This window comes from Zootoca vivipara, chromosome 9 (assembly GCF_965207765.1).
Source record: "Zootoca vivipara chromosome 9, rZooViv2.hap1.1, whole genome shotgun sequence".
In the NCBI taxonomy this organism is placed as follows: Eukaryota; Metazoa; Chordata; class Lepidosauria; order Squamata; family Lacertidae; genus Zootoca; species Zootoca vivipara.
Genome location: NC_142592.1, coordinates 34,181,901 through 34,198,119, shown reverse-complemented (window position 1 = coordinate 34,198,119; position 16,219 = coordinate 34,181,901). Strand labels below are relative to the sequence as shown.

Genomic DNA, 16,219 nt, shown 5'->3' with positions numbered 1-16,219 from the left:
TAGTTGGTCTTTAAGGTGCTACTGAAGGAATTTTTTTATGTACCTTCTATTTTGTCTTTTATATGCCTGCTTATATGCCTGCCTATATGCCTTAACACGAAAATGGATATTAGTCCCTTCTTGTAAAGACCCATTTTCATTAATTCCAAGAACGTTAAATATAAGGTCACAAACATCCTTTTCTTTAAGAGGTTAGCTTGGAGTTATGTTTCAGATCAGGAGCGCTTACAGTGTTTTACTGTGATTATAAACAAGGATACTTCCTTTTCATTTTACAATCATATTTAGTACTATTATTCCTCTATAATTCTCTCTATGCTAAGAGCAATTTAGAACCAGCATTGTGTAAGTTTGTTGTATTTTACTGTTGAAAGTGTCCTTTGACACGCCCTAAGACTATTTATGGTTCCTAGCCCTTTAAGAAATGGAGCTCCATTTGGTATATAAGCCAAGAATTAGAAACACCCTTTAGCAGTCTGAATAATGGGGACATACCATCACAACCAAGAGAGCTTTTGCAGCCCTGTGTTTTAACTTTTCAATGAGCAATGATATTTCTCAGCCCTTTAACATTAACATTTTCCTTCTGAGGAAACAGATATTTTCCAGTGAAAGGAGTAACTTAGCCAGCACTTCGTCAAGGTTTATTTCATTTAGAGGTTATTTTGGGATACTTATTTCTTTTCTATACTAAGTTTCTTTTGGAATATTTAAATCTATTATTTGTCTTTGAGGAATTATTAGTTGAGTTTTTTCACCTTTTTCAGGGAGTTATCACGGCAGAGTTTTGTTTTCACGCTGGTTATACCCTTCTATGATATCCTACCAGCATGAATAAGAAAGGGACTCACAGAACAATTGTAAAGGCTTTGGGTAGCATTGTGATATTACATCTTCCTTCTTTCCAGTCCATTTCCCAATGGACTTCATTTTATCTCTCACTTTCAGCATGTATGCAACACAAGCATCCATTCACTCTTGTATCCATCATCATTTCCACCTGCTGCTTCCCTGTGCCACTGGGATTTCCTTTCCTTTATCTACTATTTGTTTTCCACGCTTCCTAGCTTGTTTCACTGGCTCTCCACCCTTTATTGAACCTTCAGAACCATCACTGATAAGGGCTAACGATGGGGTAAATTTGTAGGGGGAGTATTCAAAATACAAAGACCTGCAGTTCAAAAAGTCACATCATATTTTGAGCTGGGAAGGGCTCACAGGAGGAGTGAGAACCTGTGGACTCCAGCTCTCATCAGCCCCAGTCAACATGGCCGGTTAATATGGGAGTGGCAGTCCAGCAGGACCACTGATTCCCCATCCCTCATCCATAGCTTGGTGAAAACAATGTGTTATTCATGAATAAATTCTCAGGTTCAATTGCTGGTATCTCCACTTGAAAATCAGCAGATGATGAGAGGAACCCCAGACTGATGACACGCAGAGCTGTTATCAGTCCGATATTGATATTTTGATTGATCCGTGTAGTATTAAATGTGCTTACTTTATCTTGGCATATGGTCTGGTGATAGCTCTGCCTTCAGGAATTCTAAGTATAATCCAATTTCAGTGAATGCATGAGTCTCATTAGGTTTTTGAAAACATTTTAGCACCTTTAATTTGCTTAAAATGTGTTTTTATAAAAAAAATTAAATTATCAGTATGAAATTTGTATTCTATACTCTCTGTGAGGGAATGTTTAGCTGAATGATAGCAACTGGTTCGATGATACCAAATCTTAAAGACTGAGTAATAATAATAATGAGTAAGGATTTGACCTTGAGTTTCCCCACATTAGTGAACCTTTATACTCTTTCCAGGACGTGGGTGGAGCTGTAGTCTAAACCACTGAGCCTGGGGCTTGCCAATCAGAAGGTCAGCAGTTCGAATCCCCACGATGGGGTGAGCTCCCATTGTTCAGTCCCAGCTCCTGCCCACCTAGCAGTTTGAAAGCACATCATGCTGGCCACATGACCCGGAAGCTGTCTGTGGACAAATGCCGGCTCCCTCGGCCTATAGAGCAAGATGAGCGCTGCAACCCCAGAGTCGTCCGCGACTGGACCTAACGGTCAGGGGTACCTTTACCTTTATACTCTTCCCACTTTGCAGCAAGTTTCACATCCAATTTTACTCTTCTTTCAGAGCTCTGAAGTTTCCAATAGATATTGACTTCATGCCTGATGAAGAGATCTCTATAACTTAAAAGCTACCTATCATATCCTAGCCATACGAGTTCAGTAAAATGGAGCACCTGAAGCACATTATAACCTATCAATTTCCATATCAAAGCCATCAGTGTAGCTTCCAGTTAAGAAATCAAGCCCAGCCCCAATGATTGCCATACTTTTTGCTCTCCAAACCAGTTGACAATATTTCATTTTTCTTTCCGAACTGTCCATTGGGTTCTAGTGCATAGGAGATAGTGATCCTAAGACAGTTAAGTGTTCCTTATAAATTCACAGTACATTCCAAGGCCTGTCAATGCAGAAGTAAGTCACACCGAGTTCAATGGCACTTACTCCAAAGTAGGGCTGGGGAAGAAAATTCAATTCAGTTCTCATTTAAAGCCAAATCTATCAAATTCCACACTTTCTGAAACAATATGAGAACAAAAGCACAGCTATCCTTTGAAATGTGGATGTATCTGAATTACGTGATGCAGTTCTCTGACCAAATAATATTTCTCTAAGGTATATATTAGGGGAAAGTGTGCCTAAAGATGAAGCTATTTGTGAAAATATCATACAAAATTCATTACACCAAGATAAATTACTTACAGCACTGTGTACGTTACTTAGAACTGCATACATACATTTCTGGGCTAGGAGACATTTGCACAAAAATGCTGATAAATTTTCATGAGGATTTTTTTTAAAGAGAGAAAATGCAAATTGCTGCAGAAATGTGGAGAACTGAATTTTAGATTGGAAAAAGAGAGAGAGAAATGGATAGAACTGATATTGACAGCTATTTCCATCTCTGCCCCCAAGAAAATGAGTAAAGGATTGCAGCTTTAATTGTGCCATGAAGGCTCCAGTCCTTTGCACCCAGCCCCACTGGATAGAATGGGATTTACTTCTGAACATAGGAATGTGCTGTCAATCACCCTGATTTGTCTGGGTTTTAAGGTGCATATAATTTCTATGGGCTTTGTCCTTCATTTTCTGAATCAGTTTAAGCTAGAATGGACGATAAAAATGCATTTGGGTGTTATGAATTTATTAATAAGCATTCTATAGTAACTGATGGCATAACTCATCATCATGAATGTCAAAATGTTTTATATTGCAATTTACTTGTGTAATAACTATGGATAATTCAACATGGCTTGAATTATGAAATATCCTTGTAAGGCTTTATACAACTATGCTCTTCTACTTGCTGAAAGGAGTGTGTATCACAAAGTAAACAATGTTGCCAGCTCTTCAAAATTCTCAGTGGTGTACAATGCATAATGCTTAGAAACTAGATTTATTTTCAAATATATTATTCCAATGAATTTTAAGTAGGAAAAAATAACAACCAATAAACAACAGTGGCAAGAAAGACACAGTCACTTTCCATAATCTATTTTCCACACAAATAAGATTTAAGGTTGAAATAAGGTAACCATAAAGCACAGTTACTTAGAAACTAAATAAACACTACTTTAACTGCTGAGTCAGTAATACGAACTCCTCTTCAGTATGTATGGTCGGCGGGCTTTGTTGACATGTAGTTGCCGTTTCAGAATGTAAGGAGTTTTCCTCTTCATCAGATCTTTATCTTGGCTTGCATTTTCAGGGTCATAAACATCTTGCTGAAGTAACTGTTGGTAATAACAAAATAATATGAAATCATTGTTTTCCTGTGGACTTTTGGTGAGGGGAGCACATCTGAATCATATCTATCTATATCTATCTATCTATCTATCTATCTATCTATCTATCATCTATCTAATCTATCTCTGTCATCTACCTATCATCTATGCTGCCTAAAGTTAATACCATGTAATATGAGCTAATCAATTACTATAGAATTGTCAACAATTACACTAGCCTTCCCCAACAACTCCCATTACCCAATAGGGGTTTTCCCCCAACTCCAACTGAAATATTTAAGAAGATATTTTAGTTTCCTGTTAATTGTGTTGTTTCGAATGTATAATTTATATCTGACTTCCTTCCAATATTTGAATGTTTTATTCTGGATTGTTTTATTTGATGTTTTGATGTGTTGTAAACCGCTTTGAGATGCCCCCCCCCTTAAAATCGAAAGCTGTATAGAAATGATATGAATAATAAAATAATATCCTTCATGTCCTAAGGATCAGAAACTTATTGCATGCAGAAATAAAGATTAAGTGGATGTTACCTGCACCCCTCTCCTTTTGAACTCTTTCCATCTAATTCTAGATGCATGGGAACTAGTTGGGGATTTGCAGTAGTCAAGGAGATGGGACTTTGTACATTTTTAAGGTATTGTCTTTTAAAGTATTACTTTGCATACTGTGGCTGAGAAGTCAGACTCTGAAGTTTTAGGGCGAGATTGGGTCCCATATAATTTCCTTCATCATTTACCGGTAGGAATAAAACTATGACATCCCTAATCTAGGAATAAAAATTCTAGCCTGAGGGCCTGTTAAACTATGGACAATTTCATTCAATACCTTGCTAACTAGGAAAAACATACTAATAATTTCATCTGTGCACTGTATGAATAAAAATGGCTTTTCATAGTAATATGACCAAAGTAAAGCAAAACTTGGGTTCCCACCATGATTTGACTTACCTCCCAGTGCTGAAAGTTTCTGCTGTGGCAGACTTTCTGAAGCTGGTACAATGTCAACAAAGCTTCCAAAGTGGAGCCATCGAGAGTAGAGGGAAACTGTCTTCTTGACAGGAGGTCTTCTTCTTCAACATCACCCACATCCTCTTCCTGGTTGTTTATGTTGCTTAGGAGGTCACAGATATTTAGAAGGGTCATTTTCCACTGAGGAGGCTTTGCCTTGTTTATCTGAAAGATCAAAAGGCACAGCATGTCAGATGTTCTTGCCTGTTATCAGTAGACAGTGCCACTTGAATAACAGAATGAGGTTTTTGAATGTGCTCTCGGGCTCCCATATAACTGTTGTTCCTGTATGCTAAGAAGTGTTTCATATGTCACAGAAGGCTGAAGGCTTAGCTGTGAGCATGAGGTTTTGTCTGCTATTCTGTTCTGCCATCCACCCTGCCTATATAGCACAGATTCAGTTGCTGTCATTCAAGCTGCAAGCTGACACAAGGTTAGAGATGCTTCTCAGCATCAGCATATCAGAATTTCATTTCCCTTGATTCTGAGAGTCACAGTGATACTCACAAAGCTCTAGATCCTGGCAGCTTGTTAAGCTCACCATCAGGGCCAAAATAATAGCACGCTAGTGATAGCACGCATTCCGTGTGATTAAAAAAAGTTCATCTTCCCAATCCAGTCATGGGCAGTTAATCAAATATCTACCTCCTAAGGCTCTCCACTCCCAACTGTCATTGCTCAGTCTTTGAATGATCTGTATGGTTGTATTCAATGCCTGTCATTCTCAGAGTCGACCTATTGAAATGAATGGATATGACTAATGTAAGCCTATAGATTTTCATTGGTGTAATTTGACTAGAAACGAAATGGTTGCAATCCAATGTCCTTAACTTTTCATCATATCTTGAAAATCTACATTTCTGCTGATGCTTCTTAAAAATGTTAAATGGATCCTAATAGCTCTAAGGTTGGTTTGGACATTATTTACAAGTCTTTGTGTTTTGTAAATAGAGATTAATCCCTTACATAACTCAAGTAAACTTTGGCTGTTTTAATACTGGATGCATTTTATCTGGAGAACTTCTAAGTTCCATCACTTGCCATCCAATTACGGAGGGGCCACCTCTCCCTCTTCTAGCATGACATTTTGATTGCTTACAGGTAGGTAGCCATGTTGGTCTGACGTAGTCGAAACAAAATTAAAAAAAAATCCTTCCAGTAGCACCTTAGAGACCAACTAAGTTTGTTATTGGTATGAGCTTTCGTGTGCATGCTCATACCAACAACAAACGTAGTTGGTCTCTAAGGTGCTACTGCAAGGAATTTATTTTATTTTGATTACTGATCACCATTCAATCTGTTTTAGTCAGTCTCACCTTCACTGCTTACCTAAACAATGTTCTTTGCATTTAAGGATGCACATGAGGAAAGTGTGTTAACATCAAAACACTTACTACACTGGGAAGGTTTTTTTGTCAGCTAATTAACACTTTGTAAATCATTTTGTTAATTAGTTTGAAAAAAGATACTATTCTCCCTCTAGAGCACTTTCATTCTATCAAGCAATTTTCCACCATGGATGTACAGACACTGAATTGTTCGATTCAAATGCAAAACATTTCCCCAGACTTCTGCTATTTTGCCAGTTAAAATAAACCTTGTTACATCTGTGCTGTTGGATAAGTGACAATTCAAGAGAGCCTTAAGAGATGTTTCAAAGTAGAAAGCTTAATTCTAACATTCAGGATTTCTTTTCTTTGTACATATAAATTAGGGGTGGTGTATATGTGGCCCTCTGGGTGCTGCTAAGCTCCCATTATCCCTAACCTTGAGCCATGGTGGCCAGGACTGATGGGAGTTGGAATCCAACAACTTCTGCACAGGTTCCCCACACCTTCATTCGTCCCTTCATTTTTGGACAAAGGACATGAGTAGTAGTAGACATGAATGAGTGTGTTTTCTATATACTATCATGAAAAGCTTGCGTTTATTTAATCTATTATTTTTGTCATAACAATACCCACAGTTTCATGGAAAACTGAAATACATTATGTGACTAAATCCACATTCCATCAATATTAAATTTATCAAAGTTCTGTTCTGAAGTTGCAGTCAATACCTTCCTGAATATTTTTTTTACCCATGAAGTGGCAATTTTAATTAATTAAGAAAGACATTTTGAAGCAAGGTTGCTTTGGAACTGAACCTGTCCAAGCCTTGCAGGATTGTTTGACAACTTAATTACCGGGATACAATAACAGATGGGTCCAGGAAGCAAAACCAAAAGGTGGCAAAACCCAGTCTTCTGAAAGATTGTTTAGGATTTCATCTGAATGGTTATTTTTTTTTAATTGAGCATGAACAATGATTAAGGTACTTATATACATCTCTGTTTTGCAGGGGGTTTGTATCCAGTGCTAGTTCCATGCAGAAAGGAAAGATTGAAATTATTGGATATGGTGATAATGGATTCACTACTTTCAGTGGGCTTACCCTACTTAGCTGGATACAACCCTGAATGCTCAGGTAAACACTTTTAAGGCAACAGCTACTCACTTTGATGATCCAAAGCGAGGATGGGTAACCACAATGGTAACCAAATGGGACTGAGTGGATCCTCTGTCAAGAAAGACTGCAGCATTTGTGACTTTTTAGTTCAGAGAAAAAGCAAGCAAGAGGCAACATGAATGAAGTTTATAAAATTATGCTTGGTATGGAGAAAGTGACTAGAGAGAGAAAAGCTTTTGTCCCTCTTCCATAACACCAGAATTTGTGGAAATCCAACGAAGTTGAATGTTAGAAGATTCAGGAGAAATAAAAGCAACTACGTCTTCTTCCTGCAGCATCTAGTCAAACTATTGAACTCACTCCCCTAGAAGGCAGCAATGGCCACCAACTTTGACGGCATTAAAAGAGAACGAGACAAATTTGTGGACTATCAATGGAAACCATGGGGCAGGAGCATGCTTTTATGGCCATATTTTGCTCACTGGTTTCCCACAGGCATCTGGTTGGCCACTGTGAGAACAGGATCCAGGATCATTGGCTTGATCCAGCAGGCTATTCTTATGAGTTTACTGCCCTCCAGATTACTGGCCTAGAACTCCTATTGCCCTTGATCCTTGGACCTTCTTTCTATGGCTGATGGGAGTTGGAGCCCAACAACATCCAGCGGGACAAGCAGGCTCCCCATGAAAAAGAATGAATGAAAAGTAATGGCTCCTGCAGAATGTAACTATTTTGTGGGAGGGATTCATGGGCATACTAGAGATTTAGGCTTGATCAACTGAAGTGGATTAAATGGGCTCTGTTGCTCAACAAAACCTTTTTTAAAAAAACAAACCACTTTTTGAAGTTAGGAGAAGGAGAGTGAAAATGAATTGCACTGGACCGTGTGCGATGAATTAATGATTAATGAAAAGACATATGAACACCCCCACGGGCAAATCAGGATGAATGCTCTGAATGGGAGACCATAATTTAACCTCTGCTTATGCTTTGCACAAGCAAACTGGGATGAATGCTCAATAAATACATCATCTGGAGAAGCCCTAAGAGAATCAGGGCGTGAAGTTTTCAAGAGTCATGGAGCAATTTGCTAAAATGCAGAAGATTTGCAATGTGAACTATGCATGCAAGGGATGTGGCTTTAAAAACAAAAGGAAAAACCCTGGTGCAGTGTCCAGGGAATCATTTCCTCACAAGAGAACACTAATCTAAAAAGAAAGAAAGAAAGAAAGAAAGAAAGAAAGAAAGAAAGAAAGAAAGAAAGAAAGAAAAGAAAGAAAGAGAAAGAAAGCATTCATGGAAGTGCAAGCACCCTGGCAGAAACAAATGTAACATTTTTGAAAATATTTTTTAAAAAAATGTTCAAAATTGAGACAGCATGGCAGTTAGATACTTTGTTGCTCAGTCCTGAGGTTTGTAGCACTCAGTTTTCTTTCATGTTTATTTCTCTTCATCCCTTTATACTGTTCACTTTAAGGCCATTGGATGGGTTGTGAACCTCGCCATGATAATTCATGCCAAAGGATATCACACAAACCAGAAGAAAAGGTTTGCCTCATTAATGCCATCCTCTGGTATGCTTTACCGATGTGCTATCCACGTATTTTATCAGAGTAAAAGAGGGTGGGGGGAGATTATTAGATGGTTGCTATTTCAGATAGCTGTTGGTAGATTGTTAGATCCATAGTTGCCAGAGTCCAGACCACCATCATTTATGTTAAACAGGCTTTGGAGAGTTTGGCCTGTTTGAGGTGACAGTAGGCGGTGGTGGCCCAAGGAAGAAAAAAGCATGTACATCAGAAGTAATTATGTCTTTGCCATTCCACTTTCAAATATCTAAATTAAAAAGTGCCAGCAATTCCCTTTGTTATAAATCCAAAAGGGGCTTAGCTGAGTTAGTCTGCTGTAGCAAATACACAAAAAAGTCATGAGTCACCTTGAAGACTAAACTTAATGACTAGGAAGTTTATGCCATGATAAATCTGTTTGTCTTTATGGGTCCACACAACTTCAGTTTGCATTTGCCTCTCTTTTGGTTGAAACTAATTTGCTTGTTTTTGTGTCAGATAGGTTCTTTGGTCGTCTCCCCCACCCCCTTCCCCATATATAAATGTTCATGTTTTCTTTATGTTTTATACTTTTTCTTGGCAATTTAGGGCAGCTGCTAATGCTTCAGCAACCACTTATAACTGAGCTGGGGAGCCTGTGGCCTCCAACTAATTTCAACCACAACCAGCATTGCCAATAATAAGACATAATGGGAGTTCTAGTCTAGGAACATTTGGAGGCTCCCATCTCCTGGTTAACAAAGTCCATGCTTCACTTCAATGTGAAGCCTTTTCTAGCCATAGGTGAGAGTGTACAGGCAAAAATGGTCTGTACACTCTTTTGATGCCTTTTGATGGCTTCGACCATGTCTTCCAGTAAGGATTAGTCTAATTCCCCCCCCCCAAGGTATCACCAGTTTAACCAAGAAAAAGTATTTTGTTGAGGCATCATTATAAGAAAACACAACCCTGTGGCTCATATTATGTGTGTGTATGTGAGAGAGAGGGGGGAGAGAATTCAGATATTTCCCCCCCATTATATTATAGAAATCCTTTAGAGCAATTAGTAGTAGCAGCAGAAATGCTATTTCTACCAAGGCCACAAGACTGCAATCACCTGTTCCAGCAAAGACAAAGGTCCTGAACATATGGATTGCAGGTGAAAGACTTGGAAAATGGTAATATTGACTATAGCTTGCCAAAATTTAGATTAAAATTTAGATCAAATTTTCTTTCGAAGTGGGGGGATGACCATTTGTGTCTGAAGGATCCTGCTTTTAACCTGTGCAATAAATCTTTTGATGGTGAAGCATTAGCTATTCACTTACATTAAGGAGATATAACTTGGGTACCCTTTCTTTGGCTACCTGCCTGTCAAACCATATGTTCCACATTTTGATATGTCACCTGTGGGATCCTGAGGCCATCCATTTGAGACCAAATATGAAGGGATACAATATCCTCAAAATGAAGGAGCCATCATTCACTGATTTCATGCCATGGAAGTAATTTTTCCATCAATTGGAGGTTCGCTAAAAAAATATGTTGCTACATGATAAAACTAGCAGTTCTAGGGATGGATTTTCACTGGCTTGATATGGTAATTGCACATCTTTTAAAATGTTACATCATTATTTGATTTTATGTTACCTTAACTTTCATCAGGTATATTCTGACCAGGAATATATCTTCCTCAAATAAATGTACTTCAGGCCATATTTCCATGCTGGCTGTTCAGTAAATGTATCAACAGTTCAGCTGAGAAAACACAAATTTTTCACTATCCCTTCACCCGTAGATTTTGGCTTTCTGCTGTCTTTGAAATTGAAGAGAATTTTTGCACAATACCTTGTATAGAATATTGTAAAACTGTGGTTTTACGATGGTGTGCTAAAACAAATATGTTTGAGAATTCATGCATTCTGTGGCAAAAAGGGGGAAACATTACCTTTGATGTATACATATTGGTCAATAAATCAGCTTCTAAGGCTTTCATTTCCTCTTCTGAATCTGTGAGTTAATCAGAAACATATGTTTGCTATTTCATTATAAATCACTAGCATTTGGGTTTCAACACATAGGATTTAGGAATATCCTTTAAAGGGATTTTAGGGTTAAGCACTGGCTAAAATAAATGCTTGGCAAGTGGTTTGTTCTTTAATACACATTCCCTGATTTATGCAGTCTCTCTCTCTCTCTCTCTCTCTCTCTCTCTGGAAAAGTGCAGCTCAATCATGAAAGCAGCTTATAATTGGTCCACTGCAACATTTTAGGGCTCCATCACCATTTTAGGGCTCAGAACCCATTGGTTCTTTGGGATGAGGGGTAGGTTTAATGACTTAATTATTTTAAGTTCCTACTACGTTTACCCAGAGGCACATCCTGAAAATATTTAAATCCAAGAGGTCAAATAGCGTTGAACTTCTTTTTGGCAGAAAGGACAGTTTTCACAGTAAACATTCCATATTCAGTGAGTTTGTATGTATGGATCCACATGACTAAAACAGTAAGAGATTTATGGTTCCAATGGGGTTTAGAGTTTTCTGCTAACATAGGTGACCCCTATATTAGCATGCTAGCAAGTCTTGAAGTTCTTCCCCCCCCCCTTTCCCCCAAGGGAAGGATAAGTCTGGAGGACTGATCCATGAATAAGAAGCAATTTATTTCAACAGTGAATTGCAGGGGAAAATTTATTGCATTCCAAGAGAAGAAGGAGAAGAGCAACTAAGTTCATTTGGCCCCAATGCAGCTATGGTTTGCTGTGGCTAAGGCTGCAACCCTATGCACAATTATTGAGATTGAGTTTCATTGAAAGCACTGGGACTTCCCTCTAAATCAATATGAATAAGATCAAGATCACTGTGCCATTGATAGCGATAAAATTTAATCATTAACTGTTTTAAGTCATAACTAGGATTGGGGGACAATATATACAAACATGTATGAAGATACTTAAGGGGTATTATGTTGCTACAGGGTCTCTTCCAAGGGCACCAGTAGCTGAAAACAACAATGAAATGGACTTACTAAAACTACTGACTTGGTTGGAATCGCCCAATAATATTCATAGTGATTTAGCCTAGTAAACTTTTAAACAGAATAATCTGTAGACCATATCTTTTACAGTATCAAATTCACACAATGAATACAGTATCTTTGGAATAGTGTTATTAATAGGTCTATGGTATAAATTATAAGCAGTAGATAGATGCCAACTTATAGGTGCAAGCCACATCTGCTTAAAATCAACATTTTTTTTCATCATCTCTAATGGAGCTAGATTGCAATACAAATTGTATGAGAAACGATATTGCTGAAAGAATGCTGCCCAAAGTAGGCAGTTATATTGTAATGAAGGAATCCAGACAACTTGGTGTATAAAAGCAAAGAACATTGGGGTAGAGTGAGGAGGAGGAGGAGGAGTTTGGATTTGATATCCCACTTTATCACTACCCTAAGGAGTCTCAAAGCGGCTAACAATCTCCTTTCCCTTCCTCCCCCACAACAAACACTCTGTGAGGTGAGTGAGGTTGAGAGACTTCAGAGAAGTGTGACTAGCCCAAGGTCACCCAGCAGCTGCATGTGGAGGAGTGGGGACACGAACCCGGTTCCCCAGATTACGAGTCCACTGCTCTTAACCACTTCACCACGCTGGCTCTCACATGTGGGTATATAAGCATGTGAGTGAATTCAAAAAAACCATATTGGTGTACATCTTCCTGTAAGGAAAAACAATTCATAGATCTGGGAAAATATCTATCTAGGCAAAAATAATACTATGCATATATATCTCCAGAATAAGTGAAAACAACCCAGGGATGTGCACATCAGAAAAATGATGCTAATGGCAACTGAAAATGATAGTTACACTTGAAAACTGCTACTATAATCTGTATGAAAGGCATCCTGTTTCAATTCCATGAACTCACAAGGAGATTTTGAATTTTAGAGTCACCTTCAACCTCATGTCATGCTTTACATATCATGTCCTCAGAGTTAAAGATATGGATGGTAGTAGTATTTGCTACCCTGCTGTGTTCTACTTCATTTTTTGTCTGGTTCTAACTATAAATATGTAAATCTAAATATTCAGATTAAAAGCTCAGTGAGTTCAATGGCAATCATTCAGTGTTCTATGGACCGTTCTATGGATATCACTCGTATGATCCTAGTCAAACTTAAGGCACTGCATTGGTTTTAATGAAAGCTTTTTGGCAAGTGCTTGCACTTCCCATTGGAATCCAGTGGGATTTTAAAGTACTTATCACTAGATTGTGTTTGGGATGATCAAGTACAAGGAACAGCAATGTTCTCAAATTGAAAAATGGAATATTTGCATAAGTGTTCTCTTGGCTTTATAATAACAGAGGATTGCAAAAGAACATTTGCAAAAGAGAAGTGCTGTGCCATTGAAGAATACAGCTCCTGCTGTTTTAAGTAGATCTAAATACCACTTTTCTTACAATGACTTTCCTAACACTTAACAGCACAATTAGTAACAGATTTAAAAAAATAAAAAGTTGAGAAAGCTCTGTTTCTGACACCGGGATGAGAACACTTCATATCAAAGTATCCATGTTATCAACTGGGCTATTATAGTACCCAATATCTGTAGAGCCCTTAAACAATGGTTTATGTACTTTTGACATTTCTTCTGATAGGAAAATGCAATATACTGATAAAAAGGGAGATAAAAACTGATTTAAAAAGGGAGAGAGCTGTTAGATGCTCCCCTAAACAGTACACTGTTTTTAAAGTAAGATTCATTGGGTTCAGCATGACACAGAAATTGAAGTGTTGTTTAACTTTAAACCTCACTGATTTAAAAAAAGAATTCCTTCATTGTAACTGCACTGGATTCTGGGTTGCTACTTCACTACATCCACATAAAGATACAAAGGTTTAAAGCATAAGCATTTTTAATGAGTTTGGGAATACTTTTGCTCTAGTCTTGAACCATGCATCATAGAGTTTTGAACTCTACATGAAGCAGCTGAATATGAAATACAACTTTACTCCATGAAATATTTCATGAATAGTCATGAAACACATGGACATTTGATTTGAACTTGGTTTACCCTAGTTTATGTCTCTCTGTGTATCATAGGAATATCAGATTATTTTGTATTTTGCACACTGCAGCTTTTTTCTTTAGGGGAAATGATATTCCAAAGTACAGGTTACCAAAAGATATTTTTTGGGAGGTGAGTAGAGTTGATTTAAAGCAGTATATTTGCATTCAATATCCCTGTTTTCTTTCTTTCTTTATGGTGATCTGCTGCTACATTTACTTAAACCCACATTTTCATTGAGAAAAAACTTCTTTCTGATCCTTTAAATTCATGTGAAATCAACCATGTTATTGATGAGTTTCAGCTATGGACAGACTGGAAAGATGCAGTTTGCCCCTTCGGTAGATCTTGCTCAAAGCTTCAGAAAGAACCTTCTCTTTTACCTTGCAGCCAAATCAAGTAACCATACATTCTTATCCCATTCAGGGTGCTTTCAGATAGGAGTTGATTATGGATGGGTGTGCCCTGGGTATGCATGCTTTTCACAGCATCCATAAGATGTCAAGGCATCAAAATGCCAGCCCAATTCCACCTCCACCTCACTTAATCAGGATTTGCTTTTTTCTGGGGTAAATGCAGGGAACTCAGTTTTGGCACGTCACAGGTGGGTGCCATTGCCATTCTAAGAGACGAGGGAGGTGTTCATAGTGAACCTATTTTTCAAGAAAAATAGCAGTGTGTGTGTGTGTGTGTGTGTGTTCGTGTGCACATATATGTGCACCACCTGTTGACAATAACCCTTTTATATTTGAACAATCCATTAACAATATTAAGTGTCCATCTGAAAGCACCCTCGTTCTCACAGCAGCCTATGAGATAGATTACTTTCCTCATTGTATTTTACGAAAACAAAACAAAACTGAATTACAGGTAAAAAGGTGACTTGCCCTAAAACTAGCCAGCAAACGTACAGTAGACCTGAGGACCAGAGCCGAGTTGCCTGTCTTCAAAATGGATCTATTGTTTGTTTCACATTAAAGGGTCTTCTTTCAGTTTTGATCTAGAATCACCTTTCTCCATGTGTAGGACTGAGCACACGGCAAGCCTATCCAAGTCTGGATTAAGCCATAGGAATTTTTCAGTCGGTTTCAGGTGTGGTTCATCAGATTTCAGAGTCCTACAACGAATCTTCCTCGATGGGGCCAGCTGTATCAAGATAGCTTATAGTGAACTGTTTTGGTACATTTGGTCCGGTTTTTTTTTTTAGCAGATGCAGAGGGGAGAAGCGAGCGCGCGTTGGCAACCACAGGCGCACACTTCCTTGAAAGTTGTGTGCTACTCTTGCGCGCACACGCACACTACAATAAATCTCCGAGTTTAGACACCTCCTGAGAGCTGCTCCACCATAGATAGCATCCGCCCTGTTGGGCGCCCAATCTTTGAAACCGGCCAAGTATTTCGGGATTGACTAGGCATTTCGCAACGCAGTCTCCCCTGCATGCGGCTCTCCCAGCTTAGCATAAAACCGCCCTGCGTCCTCCTCCTCGCCAGAGAGAGAGGCAAGCCCGAGAAGAGGCGCCCCTTGCCGTTAGCCCTGCGGAGAGAGGCTGCAGTAACGGGACTTACCTGAGCAGAGGCTCCAGGAGGCGAGCGCCAGGAGCATCGCGCACACTAGCTGCATCCTCAGTTTTGCCATGCTTCTTTCCCTCTAGAAAGTAAAGTCCGTACAAAGAAGGGACAAGCTGTGTGAGCGAGAGCGAGAGAGGGAGACACACACGCGGAGAGAGGGAGGGAAACGCACAGAAAAGAGAAAGAGAGAGAGAGAGAGGGAGGGAGAGAGAGAGTCGAGAGGTCTTCGGCTTTCCTACTGCCTTGAGCTGATTTCTGTTGGTCTGGACCATAAAGGGAGTTCTGGGCCATTCCCTAAGTATATAAGCGAGGGGGCTGATGTCATAAACGCACAACAGCCACTGTCTTTTAATGAAACACCCACCCACCCACTCGCCCGCTCCTCCTTCCTCGCCTCCCTCCCCTTCTCCGGAGTGAAACTGACGCGCGTCGTTAATTGCGCTCCGCGCTTCTTGACGCAGAGAGAGGGAGAGGGACACCGGGAGGCATCGGGCGATAAGAGGAACAACAATAACAAGAAAGTCGAACTGTGATGCATATGTCCCATGCAATTTAGACGATATAGGTAGTGACACAGTTATCCGGTAGGTATGATGTACCAGCATCATTATTCCAAATAATAATAATAATAAATAAATAATGTGCCACATTGGGAATTGGACCATTGAACCTAACAACATGAGAAGAGCTTCCTGAACCAGGCCAATGGCCCTTCTAGTCCAGCAAACTATTCACACAGTGGCTGGCCCGTTGCCT

At 39.1% G+C, this 16,219-nt stretch overlaps 1 protein-coding gene across 1 annotated transcript; it reads right to left on the bottom strand.

The window, feature by feature from the left end:
• Window positions 1-3,199: 3,199 nt before the first annotated feature.
• Window positions 3,200-15,833, bottom strand: NTS (neurotensin). The gene is made up of 4 exons (XM_035128038.3): window positions 15,461-15,833; window positions 10,771-10,832; window positions 4,768-4,992; window positions 3,200-3,805 (listed from the first exon to the last, which is right to left on the bottom strand). Exons 1-4 carry the CDS (start codon window positions 15,528-15,530, stop codon window positions 3,659-3,661), a joined length of 504 nt encoding a protein of 167 aa, XP_034983929.1. The 5' UTR covers window positions 15,531-15,833; the 3' UTR covers window positions 3,200-3,658.
• Between the last annotated feature and the right edge of the window lie 386 nt (window positions 15,834-16,219).